The 22,391-nt window shown below is 28.3% G+C and overlaps 1 protein-coding gene across 1 annotated transcript; it reads right to left on the reverse strand.

Moving 5' to 3' along the window:
• Positions 1–9,861: 9,861 nt before the first annotated feature.
• LOC130951987 (transcription factor MYB61-like) lies at positions 9,862–11,618 on the reverse strand. The gene is made up of 3 exons (XM_057880750.1): positions 11,248–11,618; positions 10,873–11,002; positions 9,862–10,787 (listed from the first exon to the last, which is right to left on the reverse strand). The coding sequence occupies exons 1-3, from the start codon at positions 11,378–11,380 to the stop codon at positions 10,163–10,165; spliced, it is 888 nt and encodes a 295-aa protein (XP_057736733.1). The 5' UTR covers positions 11,381–11,618; the 3' UTR covers positions 9,862–10,162.
• Between the last annotated feature and the right edge of the window lie 10,773 nt (positions 11,619–22,391).

Here is a 22,391-nt window from a genome sequence, read left to right on the forward strand (position 1 = left end):
GTTATTCTTGCCGAGAACAAAAATACATATACTTAGATAGCAGTTGACTTTTTAATTATTATTTTGATATATGAAAACAATTAACAGTTCTACCTTCACCATTATCGCCTATCCAAACCATAAGAGGATCCGATCTAAAATCATAAAATAATAATAATTAAGTTTCTAAATTCTTTGTACTGTATGTTGTTATTATTATTAATCCATGTGTGGCTTGCACACATTCAGTCAAAATCCACCATTTTCTTAAAATAAAAGTTAACCTCCTTTTCACAACGTAACTAGCAATCCCTTTCACCCAGATCACCCCTTTAGCTTGTTTCTTCCTTTGCAACATGTTACAAAAAATTGCTGTTAAGTTTGATGCTCATCAACAAGCTCTTAATTAATTAGGTCTAGCGTAATTAGTATTTTATTTTATTTTATTTTTCTACCTTCCCTTTCATAAAATATTCACAAATTATATGTCGTCCATAACAAATCTTCTATTACAATTACAATAATAACATGTCCTTATCATCAACACCGTCATTATCAGCTCAAATCATGCATTATCATCATAATCAATTATTTCTTTATTATTAACACGCATGTCATATTTTATTACACAATATACAGTTATACAGATGTACGTACACATGAATACAGAGAATTTAATTCGAAAAAAACATCGAGGAAAGTTTAACTATTAAGGAAATCTTTTTGGTATATAATAGTGAGATGAAAAGTGAAAAAATTACAACTAAATTTGTGATAAAAATATATTTTGTACATGATATTTTTGTTACAAAATAGAAAATCTTCATTAAAAAATGTTATAGAACAAAGCATTACGCTTACATTAAACAATAATTTATAGGGGGATTAAGCTTGGAATGGCATATCCACCTCCGCCATTAATCCATTATCCTTCTCTCCGGATATTTTTGTGTTTGTATGGTGATGATTGTAGGGTCCCAGCAAACCGCTACTCAATAATTGGTTTCACAATTCACATGCATGGAGATTAAACATATCTTCTTCAAATAACGAAATAATAAGATCTTGTGACAAAAATGCTTTGACGGTGGTGAGGTTAGAAGAAGGAAATTAAAGGAGGTTTTTAATTGTTTCACTTTTACTTGTAATGTTTTTAATTGGGTGAAAATTCAGATGCAGTCAACTTCACATGAAGTTGATAGTCGACAGATATTAAATGATGAGCAATGCTAGGGGGCCAGCAATTTTTGTGATTGTTAACCATCAACTAGCCATCAATGATGATTTGATGGTGTGAGATTGGTGTGAAATTTCATCCAATGGCTCACCTTCCTCTGCTGGTTACATACTGGCCAAAATTCAATAAAACTGCTGCCCCTTAAACTTTTCCTTAAATGATTAGACTGATTTAACTAAAATTTCATCTAATTACACACAGTTACCAACTTTAGGTGAAAAGTTCTAACGAGTTTCTACCTATAAAATTAAAACTCTAGGTAAACCATTGGGTATAATTTAAAAATGTTTTCCTTCCAAAGTTAAAGCAAAGCGTTTTCACAACTACTAAACAAGTACCCCCTACGTTTTTCTTTTATATTTTTTGAAAATTGTTTGCTAAATTAATTATTAAAATAATAGTGCTAGGTGAATTGGTCTTTTTTATATTCAAGTTAAACTAAATTGGTTCAATAGCTTATTGTCTTTAAAATAATTATCCAAACTAAATGTCTGCATAAATCACATATTTCAATTATGCAACCTTTTTTGTTGTTGCTTCTATGTTTATTTTTTTTTTCCTTTATGTTTCTTCTTCGTCAAAAGAAATTAAGAGAAAATGAAGAAGTAGTAGTAGAGAGGAGATGAGCAAGAGGAGAAAGAGGAAGAAGGAAAAGGATAAAATTTTTGTATTTTTATTCACAAATTTCTGTGTTCTATAAAAAATTTTGAGACTATCATCAAAGAGGAAAAATAAAAATAAATAAAATAAAAAGTACAACTTTTTTTTTCACAAAAACTTCTTTTTCCTTAAAAAATTTCTTAACATTTGTTAAAAAAAATTTGTCCCAAAATAATAAAAAAAAACACGTAAAAATATTAGTAATAAAAACACCAAAATTTATGAAGTTGAAAGAAGAAATTTATGAAGTTAACACAAAATAATTTCCTATAGAAAATAAAAAAGTACAGAATTCTTAATTATAAAATACATAATTTTTCACTACAAATAAAACACAGAAATTTGTATAAAAACAAAACATAGTGTATTATGTTTTAATAAACATAGAAATCCAAATTTTTTTAATTTTTTTAATTTATGTGTTTATCATCAAAGAGATGAAATAAAAATGTAGAATTTGTGGTTTTATTCAAAAATTTCTGTAGTTTTCTTTCAAATGTTTAATATAAGAAAACCTGTTCCTACAATTAAAAAAATAAAAAAATAGAAATTTCAGTAACAAAAGCATAGAAATTTGTAAAATTGAATATAAAATATTTACATAGAGAAAATAAAAAGTAAAAAAATTTTTTACTATAAAATACAAAATATTTTACTACACAACACAGAAACTTTTTTTTTCTATTGTGTTTTTCTTTTTCTTCTTCTTCTACTTTTTTGGTTGGTCTTCTCTGTTTTGCATTTTTTTGTTTTTCCTCTACTTATTCTTGTTTTTTTTTTTAAGTGAGACAGATAAGAAAATAAGAGAAACAGAACTAAAATAAAAAAAAAAAAGGAAAAGAAGGAGAAAGAAGACATAGAGGTTACATGTATGAAGAAAAGAGAAATAAAGGGGTTCGAAGCTTCTGATTGCACTTAGTTAATATAGATAGATAGTTATAAAATTAACTTGGTCACATAGTATTTTTAAGGTGAATGCTATCCAACCTTCTCTAAAATAACATGTAAATTATTCTTCATTATGTGTCACATTGTAATTGGTCCTTATCTTAACCATAGTTGGGTTATTTTATAATTTATTATTCTTAAAATATCAAAACTCCACTCCCGTTAATTGAAGCACATTCCACTCCTCCATTTTTTGTTCTATCACTTCATCACCTAAATTCGGTCCTTCCAAGCACCGTTGCGTTCGTGACAAGAAGCACCAACATCATCGCCATCTACTGCCTTCCCACACAACTTCTATTTCTTTAGTACATCATCCCTTGGTCACGTCGTTCAATTCCGTCGCCCATAACTTGTCCTTCCTAGTATAGCCAGCGCTTCTTTTTGCTATGTATCACTTCTTATCCATATAATTAATGGTTAATTTTAGTTATTAAATTTTTTATTAAGAAAATATATATTTATTTAATTACGTGACGGAACATATATTTATATGTAAAATATAATATAATAAAATAAATATATTTAAAGTATTTAAAAGTATAATTAAAATTATGAACATATAAATATAATAATAAAATTTGTACTCCAAACAAATAAACATATTTTTTTATCATACATATATTATTTAAAAAATAAATATATTATTAAAATTAATAACAGAAATTTAAAATAATAAAATTTAACTTTCTTATTGTATTTTTTATAGTATTTTTATTTTTTTAATTTTTAATTTATTAATACTTTATTATTTAATTAAAAATTAAACAAATTATTTTTATAAAAAATTATTTTTTGTATTATATTAGAGAATAGACTAATATAGCAGTTTAAAAAATAAATTGTATAAATATTTAAGAGATAAATATGAAATACATACCTAAAATAAATAAAACAGACAAAATGGGAGTACTATTGAGAAATAGAGAATTATTTTTGTCTGTTTTATTTATTTTAGGAATGTATTTCATATTTATCTCTTAAATATTTATTTATATAATTTACTTTTGTATTTAAAAATTTTAATATTATCTATTTTTTATTTAAAAATCATTTTTACGTTATTTTTTAGACTGTTATATTGATCTCTTCTTTAAAATAATACAAAAAATAATTTATTATGAAGATAATTTATTTAATCATTAATTAAATAATAAAGTACGAAAAAATTAAAAATTAAAAGAATAAAAATGCTATAAAAAATACTTGTAAGAAAGTTAGATTTTATCATTTTAAACTTGTGTTATTAATTTTAACAATTTATTATTTTTTAAAATAATTTATGTACAATAAAAAATATATTTTCTCTGATTTTAATTATACTTTTAAGTACTCTAAATAGAGTTATTATATTATATTTTACATATGAATATATGTTCTATCATGTAATTAAATAAAGATTTATTTTAATAAAAAAATTTAATAATCAAACTAAACATTATTTAGGTATGTATTTCATATTTATCTCTTAAATATTTATACAATTTATTTTTTAAACTGTTAAATTGGTATCTTCTCTAATATAATATAAAAAAATAATTTTTCATAAAAATAATTTGTTTAATTATTAATTAAATAATAAAGTACTAATAAATTAAAAATTTAAAAATAAAAATACTATAAAAAAATACGGTAAAAAAGTTAAATTTTATTATTTTAAATTTCTGTTATTAATTTTAATAATATATTTATTTTTAAATAATATATGTATGATAAAAAAATATGTTTATTTTTTTGGAGTACAAATTTTATTATTATATTTGTATGTTTATGATTTTAATTATACTTTTAAATACTTTGAATAGATTTATTTTATTATATTTTTCATATAAATATATGTTCCATCACGTAATTAAATAAAGATATGTTTTTTTTAATAAAAAAATTTAATAACCAAATTAACCATGTGGGTAAGCAGTGATTCACGCCAAAAAGAGGCACTGGCTATACTATACTGGGAAGAGAGGTTGTGTGGGAGGGTATGGCGATGATGTTAGCGCTTCTTGTTACGAAAGCGACGGTACTTGAAAGGACCAAATCTAGGTGATGAAGTGATAAACAAAGAATGAAGGAGTGGAATGTGCTTGGAGTGGAGCTTTAATATTTTAAGAATAATAAATTATAAAATAACCCAACTATGGTTAAGATAAGGACCAATTACAATGTGACACATAATGAAGGGTAACTTACATGTTATTTGAGAGGGAGTTGGGTAGTATTCACCAAAAAATTATATTTTACAATATTTTTTTTGGTAGAGTTGAGACTTGTTAAAGAATTTTAACTTATTGAACGGTTTTGGCTTGTTGAAAAGTTATGATCCATTGAAAAATTATATTTTTTTAATAAAAATATTTTTTTATTAGTATGTTAATACATAAATTCATTGACAAAACTGAACACAATAATTCACACAACAATCAATCCTCTATTTTTATTATTTTTGTTTTCTCTATCGTAACTCTTTCTTTATGCGTAGAAGAAAAAATAAAGAATATTATTCTATAAAATATTATTAATTTTTTTACTGTGTTATTTATTATATATTCTGTAAAATATTATTTTATAAAAAATTTGACTGTGTAAATATAAAAACAAGTAGAGTGTTATTCATTATATTTTGTAGAAAATTCGCCATTAACTCATTTTGTATATTATAATTGAATTGGTGGAAGTCAATTAAAATTGAATAAAAGTATATGTAACACATATTCAAAAACAAAAAAAAATATGCTATTATATTCTCTAATTTTTTTTTGTTGCAAATTCTATTCTATTATTCTTATCTTTCAAAACTTCAACACATCCCAAATATCCTAATCTAAGATCTCACATATTTTTTTTTCAAAGTCTTTAAAAATATAGTTAATGAGTTATAGCTCAAATGACATCATCTTTTCATACTCATTTAAAGGTTGCAGGGTCAGGTAGCGAAAAAATCATATTTATAAATTTTCTAAGAGAAATGTTAGGGACCAGCAGATTTTGTGATTTGTAATTATCAATTAGTCATCATTAATATTTTTAATAGTGTAAAATTATATCTAATGGTATAAAATTATTCTTTTTTCTTTGTTGATTAAATATTAACCAAATTTTAATAAAAGTGCTGACCTACTAGACTTTCTCTATCAAAACACATCCTTAAAAAATATGAAAGTTAAAATACATATAATTAATCTATCCAATTTTCGTTCAAAAATAAAAAAGACAGTCAATTTTATTTCAATCTCCAATATTTTTATTATCTTCAAGACTTCAACACCAGTATATATTCATATTTTTTAGAATTTGTATATATAAATTGATAAAATTTATTTGTTAAAGATAATTTTATATTTGTACTAATCAAATGATGGTAAAAAATACTAAAAATTACTGTTTCTCAAAAGTTATCTTGTGACACCAATATTAAACGAAAATATTATCTGGTATCTTTCAATTACAAAATATCACGTCAGTAAAAATCACTATTTTTTACATTAATTGCATAAATAATTCGAATAAATTACTATTTGTATTCATAATTTGTGCCAAGAGTACCCAGACATTAGCTATGTAATTAGTCCGTTAGAATACTCTTGGCACACGGAACCTATCTTCTGTGGTTACAATTGTCGTTTTATTATTATATAGGTACATTTGTCAGTGTTTATATCTTGTATGGTACAAATGGTAATTCATTCTAAATAATCCTCAAATGGATGATTATATACAACGTTTTATATGATCCTCATGCATCAAAATTAAACCCTTCTAATATTATACAGTAAACGTGTGAAGTTACAAAGAGTATTACCAGTAACTTGCAGTTAAAAAAAAAAGAATGTTACCACCATTAACTTTGACTCTTGATCAAAGAAGTGCAGCTGCATCAGCCTATTCGTTTCTACAATATTTTGCAATTAATCTTAATGCAATTTTCATTGTCACAGCAGTTTTGCAGTTGCAATTTAAAATTATAGTCTTATCCTTAATATACACTTTGATTTTAATGAATTGCAGTTTTACTGCTTAAAAAGGGAAGACAGGGAAGAAATACGTGTTTTACTATCACAATAATGATCAAAAGCTGTGTTATGTATGTCCATGATTTTTATTTCCCTTCGTAGGTTTTCACTCGATTTTTTTGAGTATCAAACTTAAAATTTCAGGAACAAAGTTGAGCCTTTATCATATTCATCATAGTTATAGTTAGCTAGATCGTGTTGTAATATATCCTAGTACAGAAATGAGTATGCAGTTATATATTGAGTAAAAAATATACTCATAATATTTCAGTAAATAAATAAATACATAAATTAATACTCCTGTTGGAATAAAAAATGAATTTTTTGTCGATAGAGTGTTTCGACTATAAAAACAGAAAAAATGCAGACTAAAGTCAAAGAAAGATGGTATAAAAAGTCGAAAGATAGTTACTGTTTTTTTTTAGCATTAGGACTTGCTATTCGACTTTTAAATTGAGTGGAAAACATGTGTATGAAATTTGAAAAACAAGTTGAAAAAAATATAGGATTTAAAGACCAAGAAAGATATGGTTGTCAAAATTTGGATATCAAAATTCTTCATGGTTAAGACAAAGTCATGGCCGAGAAGAAGGAGAAAGTAAGATCGTGGACTAAAATTCTCCATAGCAAGTTCATTTCTATGATTTATAAACAGTAGAAACTTAGAAGTGTTATGGAACATCAATAAAAAACATTAAATCATCACATAAACTCATAAGATTTTAAATTTTTTTTGTTTATTTGATTCATTTTAGTTTATTTTCTTTGAGTTTGTTATTATTTTTGTTTGATTAATATTTTATATTCTTATTGTATTTTTTATTTAATTATTGATTTTTTATTATTTTTTATAATTCTACTACTAATAATTTCTACATAAAATTATTTTGACACCATAATTAATTAATTTTCAGGTCGAACTTATTCTTCTCTTTTAAAAGAATTGTATTTGTTTCCGATAATTAAAATCTTAATACAAATTTATTTTGACGCTATCTGTCGAAGCCGACTAAAAAACAAGAGAAACAACGGTTAAAAAAACTATATCAGCCGAGAGTGCATTTCATCCCTTTCTTTAAAGTTGTTTTGAGCAGAGGTACATGACTAACATGTAGTTGCCCATTGAGGGACCCCATACCTTAGGCAAATCTTCTGGGGTCATCTAATATTATTTGTTATATGATCGATCGTGTCACCTTCCAATATGCTACAACTAAAATATCCTCTTCTACTATGCCAATCAATCAATTTATTTTCATTTTCTTTCCAATATTTAATTTTGAAAAATAATTGAAGGCGAGCAATTTTAATCTATATCGATAAGCACTTTTAGTCGGCAGTCGAACACTTTAGTCCAACAATCTAACATCAAACTTTTAGCAAACACTTTATGCGGCTTTTGTTCAACTTAATTTTTAAATTAAACTCGTCGGTGGTGTGCTGTAATTTTTGTTGTTTTGCTTTGTTTCAACCTATTCCTTAGTTCAGTTGGTGAGAATTCATTTATTTACATAATGTATGTCCATCTAAAATGTCGTGGTATAGGATTTCATTTTTCTTTACTTTAATAATAGGGTTAATCTAACACTTTATATATAACTGAAATCTAGTTGGATAACTGCGGTTATTTGAACTTCACAAAAGTAAGTGCACTTTGTACCAACTAAAATTTAAGGGCAAATAACCAAGTTGGGTTGGTCTAGTGGTTAGCTCATTAGTCCGCTTAAGCTTGGAGGTTCGAATCCCGCCTTGTGCATGCAGCAATCCATTGGCCAGCAGCAAACCCTTAAATGGAGTTCAGTACCGCGGCGGATTAGTCCTTGACCTGTTGGGTTGGGGGATACCGTGGAAAAAAAAAAAATTAAGAGCAAACTCAATCCGCATCGAGTAGGATAGGGTGTAGGTAGGGTTTTCGTGCTGGTCAGATAGGGTGTGAGTTGAACTTCAACCCTAACCGACCAACCCGCATCCTATATATGTATATATTATATAGTTATATAAAAATATATTTCAAGTGGACGTTGAATTAAAAATCTCTCACTAAATGCAAAAGATCTTTAGCTACAAAGAGAAGATCATTAATTGATAATTTAATACGTTTTTCACATAAAAATCAATTCTATTTTAAATTATCAACAAGTTATATAATAACGTTACATTTTTTTTAGTAATTTGCAGATAGAATCGGGTAACCATCGTTTAAGAACGGATAGGATTAGGGTTGGGATATTCTCAACTCGCTATTAAGATATGATTGAGTTTATATAAAGATCTCAACCCTACCCTACCCTACTCATTGTCACCCCTACTAAAATCTATTAACAATCAAATATTTATTGATATAACTTTGTTTTTCTAATAATAAAATATTAATTACTAAATATTCAAATAATAATATTTCTCTAAAGTCTAAAGAAAGCCACGGCTTTTGAAAATGGTAAATCAGAAGAGAAGACGTGTTGTACACTTTTGAAGTGGTGGGAGCTAAGGTTTTCTTGCAAAAGAGTAAAACCAATCTCTATGTGAAGGACACACCTCATTTAAGCAAAAAATGGTCCCTGGTACTTTGATACTACTCAGTATTGACAGAGAGAAAAACAAAACATGCAAGTTCAATGGATCCTTATTCTGTGAAAAGGACTAAGTGAAAAAAAAAAGAAAAAAAAACAGAGACAGAACAAATCCCGGGCATACAAAAGATAGCAGGATTTGAAAGCCATTGAAAATTTGTACACATAGTTTGTAACTTGAATTTAAAAGGGAGAAACCTCTTTTATGTTAAAATTGGTCATAGAACTTTACCATTTAGAAGATTTAAATTAATGGATTTAATAAGGAATTACAAAATATATCTCATCTTAATTCGAAATATTGAGACAACAGATTTATGATTCTTCGAACTATATAAGATTTGTTTAATACAATTCAAGCTTAAAGTTGAAACAAAATATTATAAGAACTAAGAAGAGAGGAGCCTCAGAAAGTGAGAACAAGCCTTATAGCACAAGTGCCTGTATAAGCTTGAAATAAATAAATCACCGATATTAAATTAGACCATAAAATAAATTCTGATAGTTTTGTATCAGACACATTTACAACGACAAAATAAATAATAATAATAATAATAATAATAATTAACAAAAATAAAAAAAAATAATAAAAAAATTTTACAGCACATATTTGTGGCCAGAACCCTCACAAGTCACCACAGAAAATTCTGGCCTAACTAGTCCATATTTAATAAAACAAAATATCATTGCATATTTTTGTGTTTCTCTTCTTTCTCACTAAATTGAAGGTGTTTTTTTTCATGATGTTACGTTTTAGGCTACATGGATTGGCCAAAAGCCACTGAAAATCTCTGCAGATCCTTGGTATACATATCTGAGAATTGATGAGGTTGTTGCTGGCTATGGTGGTGCCAACTACTACTTGATGAGTCTTGTCTCATGAAGCTTGTTGTTTCTGGCTCAGTAATAACCTCACCACCACCACCATACATAACAGAATGAGAAGAAGAAGAAGAATGATTCTGAACTACCGTGTTGTTGAGAAGAAGGGTGTTAAGATACTCACACCATTTTACCTCTTCTTGTTCCCATGTTAGAATGTTGTTAGCAACAAAGTTAGCGTCACTCGATCCGACGGCGGAGGAAGATGTGGCGTTTGGTGGAGTTGCTCCAAAATTGTTCATCATTTGCTGATAATTGAAGGAAAAGTATCCTCCTACAGAATCAGAAGGAGGCCCTTCAAACCTTTCTGTTGTTGTTGGTGGCTTCTCCTCCTCCTCCTTCTTGTTCTTGTTATTCTCAATAGGCACCACATCGGAGAGTGGCTTGTTTGTGATTGGGTCAATCCCTTTCTGCCTCAGCTTCTTCTTGAGGCAAGAGTTCCATAGATTCTTTATCTCATTGTCGGTTCTTCCCGGTAACCGTGCTGCAATCTGAGACCACCTGGTCAAAACCAACTAACCGTTTAACTAACTAAAACTGTAATGTAACCGTTTAACTAACTAACTAACTAACTAACCAAACTAACCGGTTTCCAAGAACTGCATGGAGTTCAATTATCAAATCCTCTTCCTCCTGTGAGAATGCTCCTCTCTTCAAATCTGGCCTCAGGTAATTTATCCATCTTAATCTGCAGCTCTTCCCACATCTCTGCAATCCTGTTCTCACACACATACACAACCACAAATATTATTCAATGCTGCAATTTTATTCAAATATTCCTTCTCTTCCAAAATATCTTCCATGTTAAAATTTGAAGTATACCAGGAATATTTGTGTTCTAGTGTTTTCAGCCGTTCACCTCAATTATGAAATATATACATAATTGAGATGAGTGGCTAAAACCACTAGAACACGAGTATTGTTGGTGGAATACTTGAAAATTTTTATAATAAATGTGTACCTGCTAGTTTGGGGACAGAGCTCCAACATCCATGACCATGGTTGGTGATATAATTGAGAAGCTTCTCATCTTCCTCTGGGGACCAGAGTCCTTTTCTTAGCTTCTGCTTGTAGCAGCAAGAGTGCCTTCCCATTATTATTACTGCACTAAAAATAAAAATTATAATAATAATATTAATGCTTTTGAATTTCTATGAATTGTGGGAAATGGGGTGAAGGGAAGTTTGTTGAAGAGGCCTTTAGTTTCAAGAGGCTATTATCGTTTTTAGGCTTTGAAGTTGAGAAAATAAACTGACACCGTGATTGGGAATCAAATAAATATATAGGAGACTTGAAGATATAGAAACTCTTTTTTTTGGTATGTATCTGTAATGCTGTACTCAAGGGATGGTTGGACAATGTCATTTTTCTAAATAAAATATTTATATCACTTTTCTTTTTATCTTTAAAGAAATTCCACTAGTATTTTAAATTTACTGAACTCCAACTAATCTAAGATTAGATTTAGACCATGTTTGATGAAGTTATGTTAGTGATTTTTCTTTTTTTTTTTCATCTTTTGAACAATAAAATTATAAGATAAATGATTATTTTTATTTCTAACGTTTATGATTTTTTTTAAATATTTCTAACGTTTAATTATATTTAATGTTAGCCAAAAAATTGAATATGGAGTTTTTTTTTGTGTTATTTTCAAATATGAGAATGTGTGGTATTAAACTTTAAAGTGGTAGACTCATCCTTCTTGCATTAAGTGATATACTTCTTTTATTATTATTTTAATTGAATCTAAATGCATTTTGCATATAGCGAGAAAAAATTTGAAGAAAAATTTTGAAATTTTTTTTTAATTTTTAAAAATCCATCTCACAGTGAGCAAGAGATTTTCTATTTTTTTAATGAAAAAGATAATTCACAGCAATTGATATGATATTTTTAGACATTCGTAAAGTGCAAGAAACTCATTTTGTCGTATTAAATTAACAAAGTCAATCTCTTGTTGCATGCAAAATATCAATATAATATTATTTCAAACAAATTTTTACTGTTTTGCGACAAAAAGTAATTTTTTCTCCTTATATAAAGAAGTTAATCTCACAAAACAAAAAACAATTTCATTTACTTTCTTCTAGCAAGCTAAAATTGTGATTTCTTTTAAGTCATTGATAGGTGAGAGTTTTTACTTCCAAGCTTTTTTTTGGAAGCAATGAAAGCTAATGTGTGTTTATTAGTATATTTTGATGATGAAATTATACTATATACAAATGAGGGTGTGAAATTTATTTGTGCGAGTCCAACATCTTTTATTATTCCTTGCACAATATCATTTATAGAGTTACAAAGTAGACTATGCCAATACATATGCGGTAATTTTTTAAAGAGAGTCAGCAGTATTTTATACAAGCAGCAGGTGTTAGTTTTCGGTAGTGTAACACAGTTTCAAGTAATTAATGTGATTGATAAAGTCACTATGCTAGAGATGTTAATGATTTATCGACAGAATCAAGCTCATGTATCGATGATTGAGTTGTATATTGAATTCAAAAATTTGACTATTTTTCATGAAGTGAATGAATCCTTCCTAAATGAAGGGGGCAACATAAATTGGGAAGAAAACAATAGTAATAGTAAAGAAGAGTTTTTAGCTAACAATAACATGTTAGAGGAAACGACGAAAGGAACGAGACCACCGACATAGAAGTTCAGGCTGTAATAAACACAGTAGCTAGCCAACACCCCTTTAGTGTGTCATTTTTCATGCGTGCTTTAGATATCGAAGCTATGAACACACCAGAATTTTCTGATTTGCAAACTTAGGTATGTGACTATCAATTTTTTTTCGTTATGACAATTCTACTCTTAAATAATTTTAATACATTTCAATTCTAGATGTTGAATTATTAAAACTATATTTGTTGAAAGTACATCTTTAGTAAATTTATTTAAGGTATCAGTTAAAGTGTGTTTTAACAAATGTTAATTATTTCAAATAGATAAATTTGCTCATTTTGAGAGTATTTTTTTAATAAAATTATTTTGTACCAAAGATAAAGAAAGAAATAACTTACATTATTTTGCCTGTTATTGTGAGTGCTTGGATCAAATATTACACAAATCATTGAAAATTTAACAATATATTTACATTGAACATTTTAAACCCAATTAGATATACTTTTATAAAACTTACAAATTGTTATTCGTTGTCCACATGTGTTTCTTTTGTGCAAGATGGTAAGTTTGTTGTTGAAACGGAGTTCAGTTTCAGAGAGGTTGTAATAATGACAATTAGAAATTACATCATTTCTAAAGGGGTTAATTACAGGGCCTATGAGTTTGAGTCTTTGATATTTTATGTGAAATTCCTACAGTATGGTAGAGATTGTGATTGAAAATTTTTTTTGTGGTTGAAAAGCTTCCTATAAGTGTTTGCTGACATGGTGTATGGCAATATGTGCTCAGAATTTAGGATGTGGTTCAGGTTAATACTATACCAGCATATCATGGATCTGAGGTGGAAGAAAGGGTCAAGATAATGCGTCCAGTATTTTGGAGCTTCCATCTATGCATTAGAGCATTATGACATTATAAACCACTCGTGCATGTTGATGCCACACATCTGTATGAAAAATACAAATGAGCAATTTTAGTTGCTGTGTCTCAAGATGAGAACCAGAATATTGTGCCACTTGCTTTTATGATCGTTGAAGGAGAGACCACTAACACATGACACTTTTTCCTGTATAATCTATGGAGAAATGTCGTTGGGAGGTATGGTGTGGGTATTATTTCTAATCGGCACAACTCTATTAGTGCAACAATGGCTAGAAAGTAGAGTCTTCCTAGGGTATTTCATCTATTACGTGTCAGGCATATTGTGTTGAACTTCCTACAAAGATTCAAAGCGCTTTACTTGCAGAAACTCATCATAAATATGGGTAATATTCTTTATATAAAGTTGATCTTTGATGATTTTAAATTTGCTATATATTTTTTGAATTCGTAATGAGTAATATCATCTTGAAACGAATTTTTCCGTAGGGTAGTCTAAGATAGAACAACAATACAACGAGCAGCACCAGCGGTTGCGGGAGCAAGGAGATGCATATATTTAATGGTGTGACACTATCAATCATCGGCAGTGGGTTATGGCTTTCGATGAAGGACATTGCTGGGTCATATGATAACCAATCTAGTTGAGTGCATAAACTCTATGTTGGAAGGTGCGTGCAACCTCCTAGTCACGACATTGGCCTGGACAACCTTTTACCACTTGAATGAGCTATTTACTCGGAAGAGTGCCGAGGCTCAAGAGCGCATCAATGTTGGACATGCCTTCTCAGAATTTGCCATTATGAAATTGTAGGAAAATTTACAAGTATCAGGGAACATACAACTGCATCAATTTGATAGACGCAACAAAGTTTTTGAGGTTCATGAGATACCAAGTGGGGGCTAAATTCACCGTTGACCTCAGGCACAGAGTCATAGAGTCTATGCATGTGGTAACTTCCAAGTGACTCGACTTCCATGTCACCATGTTTGTGCACCTTGTGCTAACTAGTGTCTCGATTGGCAAGTTTATGTTCATGATGTCTATAAGATGGACAAATTCGTGGAGTTTACTGAACTAAGTTTGTACCAATTAGGGATCCAAGCACATGGCCAGCTGACACCGAGCCCCGGTTAGTCCCTAATAATCCTCCACTCAGGCGAGACAGTAAAGGTCGACCCAAATCAAATCAATCCGATATCTAAACGAAATCAATGCTAGCCAGATGCATGGTTCGCGATGATGCAACCTTTGTGGAGGTGAAGGACATAGCTGCAGTCAATGCTCTCCTCGTGCCAGGTCAAGTTCAAGTAGGGCAAGTCCTGTTGCATAGTTAGTTATGTTGTGGTTTTCTGAAAATAAATATGATTGTAGAGTTTACATGACTAATTCAGATGTAGTCTTTCTGTATGATGTAATATTGTAGATGTGGTTAGTGTCATTTCGTATCTTTATTATTAAAAAATTATTGTTGTAACATGTTGACATTAAGTTATTCGTCCTTCTTGTTTTTTACTTTTTGCAGCATATAGTATGTTGTAGTGAGGTGTAATGTAATGTAAATAAACGTAACAATGTAAAATTAATTGATCTCTTAAAGTTAATTATGAAAAATTACACCACAAAATACACATGATAGTTGGTACCAAAGAGTTTAGAACACATAAAAATCTACATCATAATGTACACATCATACTTGCTTTCTAAGAGTACACTACACTAAAAGATTACATTATCATTTTTTTCTTCCTTTTTCCTAGCCAACTAGGTCTGCTAGTTACAAACTTCTTTTCCTTTTTAAGAATTTTCATGAAAGGCAAAAGGTTGACTTTATCTGCTGGTGCTACATTAGTCTGAAGAAAATATGCCTTCTCATGCCCATTATGGCATTGGAGGTTGCCACCTGCACTTCTTCCTGGGGAGTCACTATCATCATCACCGTCGTCGCATTCACCTATACTTATGTCCTCAGATTCCTCCTCATCATCTTCATTTGTTTCGCTACATCTTTCTTTTCTGCGATTTGCCAAGCTTGTTCGTTCAGGCACGTGGCAACCCGATAATCGTGTAGCTGAAGCCACCATCGAGGCAACTACCCTTGGAATCTATAAACATTTGCTTAGAAGATTGCCCGACATAGGTAGGAACACGACTAGCACAAGAATCTAGCGATATACGACCAGGAACTGCTTGATCTCGAACAGAACTTTCATGTGATTCTTCATTATTTTGTGGTTGCTATTGCTGAGCTTGCTTGTCACCAGTGTGGCAGAATTCCAAAATAAAAACCGAAACTAGTTTGGTGCCAACTCTAACAACCGAGATATTGAAGTACTTTTAACATTCATTTCTTGTTGTCTCCGTTGTTGTTGTTGTTGTGGTTGAGGTGGTGGAGGCAGATATTGTGGTGGATAGTTGGGTGACAAAGGTGGATAGTGCAGTGGTGGAGGTGCATAGTGTAGTGGCAGAGGTGCATAGTGCGATGGATAGTCTAATGGTTGAGGTCAATAGTACGGTGGATACTGCTGTGGATAGTATAGTGGCAGCGGTGATGGATATTGTGGTTGTGGTTGTTGTTGTTGTGGTGGGGGTGGTTGTTGTGCATGAAACAGGTCTAGCCAAACTTTGTCACATATAGTTAGATGATCATGAAACTCTCTTCTATACCAATTGGTGTACTCAACCGTAGGTGAATAAAGATCCGCCTGAAAGCCATCAATGGTTTAATGGCGTTTGCTCACATCCCATGTTGTGATCCAGTCGCAATAGTATTGTCTCGAGTTAGTGTTTTATTCACTATGCAACCTCACATTGGGATGTTCCTTTAGATCCTTTGGCGGGCCAGGTGCAAGCTATGGATATTACTGACAAACTCGATTAGTTAGGTGCCATTCTATGATCTCAAAGTTAATCAAGGGCACACAACAGTCCATATCTCATGATGATCATATACATTTTGCAACATCTCATGGTGGATATGAACATATGAAAGTCACAAAAACTGCATTAAATTGTTCCATCAATCAAACAGATGTTAATAGCAGCAAAGATACTAATTGTTATTATATTTGAAGGTTTTTTATTACTGCTTCAGGTTGCATATCATCAATAAGTTGCCTAACATGTGTTACGTTCATTCTTCTATGGTTTTGGCATTGCTTCCAATTATTCTACCTGAAAATATTAATCATACTAATTAGAAACATACCAATAGTTACTTAATATTTTAACATACAGCACACTAGATAATAATTCTATTTTTCATGTGAAAATACAATTTTATCTTCGTACCAATAGAAAGACTCCACTTGAAGGAACGGATGCGAGAATTGGAGTTTGCTATGACATTCGCTCTCATGTCCAGACGTGCAACAGCAGTGGGAACCATCCATCTCTTTCGCATCATAATGTGAGGCCCAACATAAAGACTTATATAGATATGTCAAACATGCTGATCCCCAATTGTAACCACTTCATTTTCGAAAAAATTCTCAACAAGGGCTAGTATTTATAGCTCATCATCGACGTCAACTTGTCAGGAAACAAAGTGGTCCCAATCAAGCAGAATATGTGACATCAGACATAGCATTGCACTGACTCCAGAGTCTCCAACAACTCCATGTAACAAATTTGTTTAATCCATGACAGCTTGATCGCACTAAATACATGATCTTGCTTGCCTGGCGGTATTTTGAAGTTGTCTATGCATTCATTGACCAAATAGAAAAAACTATTAACCGTTTTTCCACTTACAGTACGACCATCTATTAAGAGACTATAAATGTATGCCACATCATCTAGTGTGATTATGCAATCAGCTACTAAAAGATGAAATGTGTGTCACAGACTACCATCTATTTATTAATGCTGTCATTAAGAATGTTTTACATTTTACTCTTTCTATTTGAGATACAAGATAGAATCTAGTATCTCATAATACATCAATCACTATATAATTATACTATTCTGGTAGAACCAATTTCTAAGAATTTAATATATATATATATTAGCATAACAATTATTAATATTATATAAGTATATATAACAATGTATACAACAATATTCGTATAATAATGTTTAACATTAATAATATTATCTATATATATACTATATTTGTTTGTTTTTATTATCTCTGTTCTTATATTTATTTTTATTTTTAATATTTTTTATAAAAAATTTATATACATATTAAAATTTAATTATTATATATATATTATTTATGTTTAATATATATTTTGTAATTTAATTTTATATATATAATTAATCTAATAACTAGTTTTTGTGTACATGTAACGTAATTGATTATTTTTGTATTGTTGGATTATGGAACAATTAACGCTCATTTTTTTGGCTGCTCTATCCCTTCATGAGAAAATCCACGTAGCCATGTGACTCCAACACAAGGAGCACAATCAACGTTTATAGTTTTTGCATTGTTGGATGATTAAGGCAAACAAAAAAAATTCTAATCTATTTTAAGGTGTAAATCAATGTCATTCTTTTCATATTATATCTATTTATTATTTATTAATTGCTTTTTATCCTTTTTTTACTTTATTGGAATGAATGAATGAGATTTCTTATGTACAGATAAAATAAAAGTTCATTCTATAAAAGATAAACGAATGCCTGGACAAGAAATTATAGATGATCATATATATAGGGTGACTTGGATACATGCATTTCCTAGGATGATTTCATTGGGAGCATTGTCTTCACTCACAAAATTTTTATTTGAAAAAAATCACTGAGTTTGGAAGAAAAATTAAGACAGAATTTGACAGATGAAAACTAGAATAAATCTAAATTTATGTATTGTATTTGGTGTGAAGTGTTTATAATTAAATTATATTTTAATATTTTATTTGATTTAAGATAAATAAAATTAAAATAAATAAAATTATTTAAATATTCTTATTAAATATGTGCTAATTTTTGGTGATGTAACTAATTGATTATATTCAAGAGAAATTTGTGCATAATTTTAAAACATATTTAATGCATGTTATAAAAAAAATTACACATGTTTTTTAAGGATCGTTATAAAATTATCTATTTTTATTTATAATAATTAAAAATTATAATTATTCTAAAATACGAATTAAACGTGATATCAAAACAGAAGAATTTCTTATGCCACAATCCAAATGCTATATAGAAAGGCTTTCCCTTTTCTGTTTCCACACCAATCTTTCTAGTGGTTATGTACAATGCAACTTAGGCCTAAGAAATCTTAATCGTCAAATGTGACAAAATGTCTTCACTCCCATATCATATACATATAGTAAGAAGAGGACAAAAAGTAAAGTAAGATACAATATTATTGAAAAAAAAGCTATATAAGGAAATTAAAGGATGGCTACGCTTTATTTTCTAGGCTAAAGCAACACAAAAATAGTAATATAAAGTATAAAATTAACCACTAGGCAAAATTTTTTATGCATAAGTAAACTCTGAGAGTGGCAAGGTGTCCGAAACAAATTGTGCTGCATTAAATTGAAGATAAGAACCTTCTCTAAGTTCTATTGCTCTCTTTTGGTGATGTTATTTTCAATAAGAGAAATATTTGGTAAAATTATTTTTTAGTAGACTATAAAAATAAGCTCTTGAAAAATTAATGCGGTGTAAAAAATAATGAAAAGATAACAATGTAAAATGCCTCTATAAAAGAGTATTATTTTAATATTTTGACAACATTATCAAATTTGGGAAATATATTCTAAAAAAACTCTAGCAATTTGATTTTTTTTATAAAAAAATTGAATCAGATGCACAAGTCATTTATCATTTATAAAGAAAATATTTTTTCATTTTTATCAAACTAATACTATTTTAAATATTTTTTTTATCATTTTTATCTTTTAAAATTATTTTTGTAAATATATAAATCTTTTAGGTATATTTTTTGATAATTTACTTATTAAGTTGGATTTTGCTAACAAGTGCTCTAATGATACTACAATTAAAATTTTTAAATAAAAAATATAAATCAATGTAAATATTTTTAATTTTTCTATTATATATCATTGAAAATCAGAATTTTCCACTCTCATCTTTTTAACCAATGTGTTACTAGTACAATCTTAAAATAAAAGTATTTAAATTAAAACTATGTGCCCTTTCCTTTCCTTTCTTGAGTTAACTTTTCTGCCTTGTGCTCTTTGGTAGAAAACTGCTCTTCTCTTCACTTTGGCCTTTTTGGGATGATTTTTCAAAACCATGATCGTTTGAAAAAGTTTCATTATTTGGGGACAAATTTTAAAAAATATCTTTGACATTTGAGCTGGTTAAGGTCATATTTCTAATGCTGGAAATTCAACTGTCTATCCATGGGAATTGATAATCTTATTGATTTGAAACTTACATGCATGTCCTTTTCGTTAAATGTGGATTTCATCAATGTCAAATTTTCTGACTTCATATATACGGCTTCTCTGTTTCTGTGGAAAGATACTGAAACCGTTATTTTTAAGTTTTATTTTTTTTTTAATTTTTTTTTTATGTTTGGTAGGATACTATAAAATTAAACCATATTAGTTGATTATGGAAATAATTAAGAGAAAATGATACTTTTTTTACGAGATATTTAAAAAGAAAAATGCTAGGGGGACAACAATTTTGGTATTTTGTAACCATCAATTGGTCATTAATAATATTTTTAATGGTGTAAGATTATATCTAATGGTGAAAGATCACTCACTTTTATTTTGATGGTTAAGTGCTGGCTAGAAAACACAAAAGTTACCTTCTAGACTTTTCCTAAATGAAATTCTCTTCTATTCTATTTTTAAAAAATATATTTTTCTTTTTTTTAAGAGTTAAATAACATACATTTTTATTCATTTGATTAAAATATTTTTAATAATTATTTTTATATATAAATAAGTGATAATTATTTTATTAATTAAAAAAATAATTTAAAATATATACTTACTATTAATATTATTATTTCATGAATAATAAAAAATATTAAAAATAAATAAAATTTATTACATATAGTAACATATACTATATATTTTATATTGTTATTAATATTATTTATAGTAGTAAAAAACTAAAAATAATAATATAAAATATATTTAGTATTATAATGTATTTAATTTATTTTTAATATGTTATCATTAATCTTAAAATATATAAAAATCTTATATTAAATATTTTTGTAAAAAATTAAAATATTTTATATTACGTAATAGTAATAGTAATAATAATATATTTATTGTTAAAATAATAAATTTTATTTATCTTTAATATTTTATCATTAATCATGAAATATACAAAATTTTAAATTAAATATTTTTGTAATAAGTTAAAATATTAAAAACAATTTAAATTTATTACATTAATAATAAATATATTTTATATTATTATTACTAATATATATAATTATAATAATAATTATTGAAGGATATTTTAATCAAATAGATTAAAGCGTATGTTATCTAATTATTGTAGAAGAGAAAAATACATATTTTAAAATTAAAGAGAAAGAGAATATCATTTAGATCCTTTGTAATAGAGAATTGGAAATTTTTTAAATAAATAAAATAATTTTTTTATTTACAAATATAAATAATTTGTAGTGTTTTTATCAATTTGCACTATATTACTTATTTCGTTTATAGTGTAAAAGAAATAACACGTGTCACATTTGCACACGTAGTGTAAAACGTGCTTATTTCGTTTACACTGTAAACAAGATAAGTAATAGTCGTGCCTATATATTAAACTCGTTTATACAGCGTGACTTAAAGTCACTTTTGAATCATTTCTATTTGTTTTCTCTCACCTCTAGCCATTTCTATTCATATTATGGAAGTACTCGAAAATTATGGCGCATACAGATGTACGAGATGACATCAACCGCCTGAATGCCATGTGGCATATTGCTGAGACAATTGACTTCCAGGTTAGTATTATTATTTTTCTGTTTAAGTTAAATAAGCATATAGTTATAGTCATGGTTAGGGTACTTTTATAGATATAATATTTGTTAGGTGATAGAATGTATTGCTAGTAAATGTTACTTGATAGGTATGATTTAACTTATTAGTTAAACTAATTTATTAAATAAAATGTTTATTACGTTTTTTATTTTTTTAATTTAAATTTTATTTAAATCTAATTTTGATTATGGTAGATAACTTTTTTAACTGTTATTAAATATTTTAATATTTATTACGTTGTTCGATATATTTTTTCGATGTTTGATTTTTAAAAATTAATTATTCTATTAACAACTAAATTATGAAATGTGAAATACTTGTTTACTATATTTTTTTATTTTTTTATTTTGATATTTAAATGTTTACTTTTCAAATAGATTTATTATTAAACTTTTAAATTTTTTTATCAGAAGCTTCGCCTACTTTTTTCTAGGCAAGTGAACCACACTCTTATACCACCGGACATTATTCTCCCTTACTTGAGGGAGGCTGTGTTTGACAACACGATGCGGCTCAGAAATTTTGTATTTGATAATTCTCGGATAAATTCATTCATGGAGTGCTGGCGTCCGGACACCCACACTTTCCACCTGTTATGGGGTGAGTGCACCATCACCCTTCAAGATGCTGCATACCAAATTGGGTTAC

The sequence above is a fragment of the Arachis stenosperma genome, chromosome 9, assembly GCF_014773155.1.
Source record: "Arachis stenosperma cultivar V10309 chromosome 9, arast.V10309.gnm1.PFL2, whole genome shotgun sequence".
Lineage (NCBI taxonomy): Eukaryota > Viridiplantae > Streptophyta > Magnoliopsida > Fabales > Fabaceae > Arachis > Arachis stenosperma.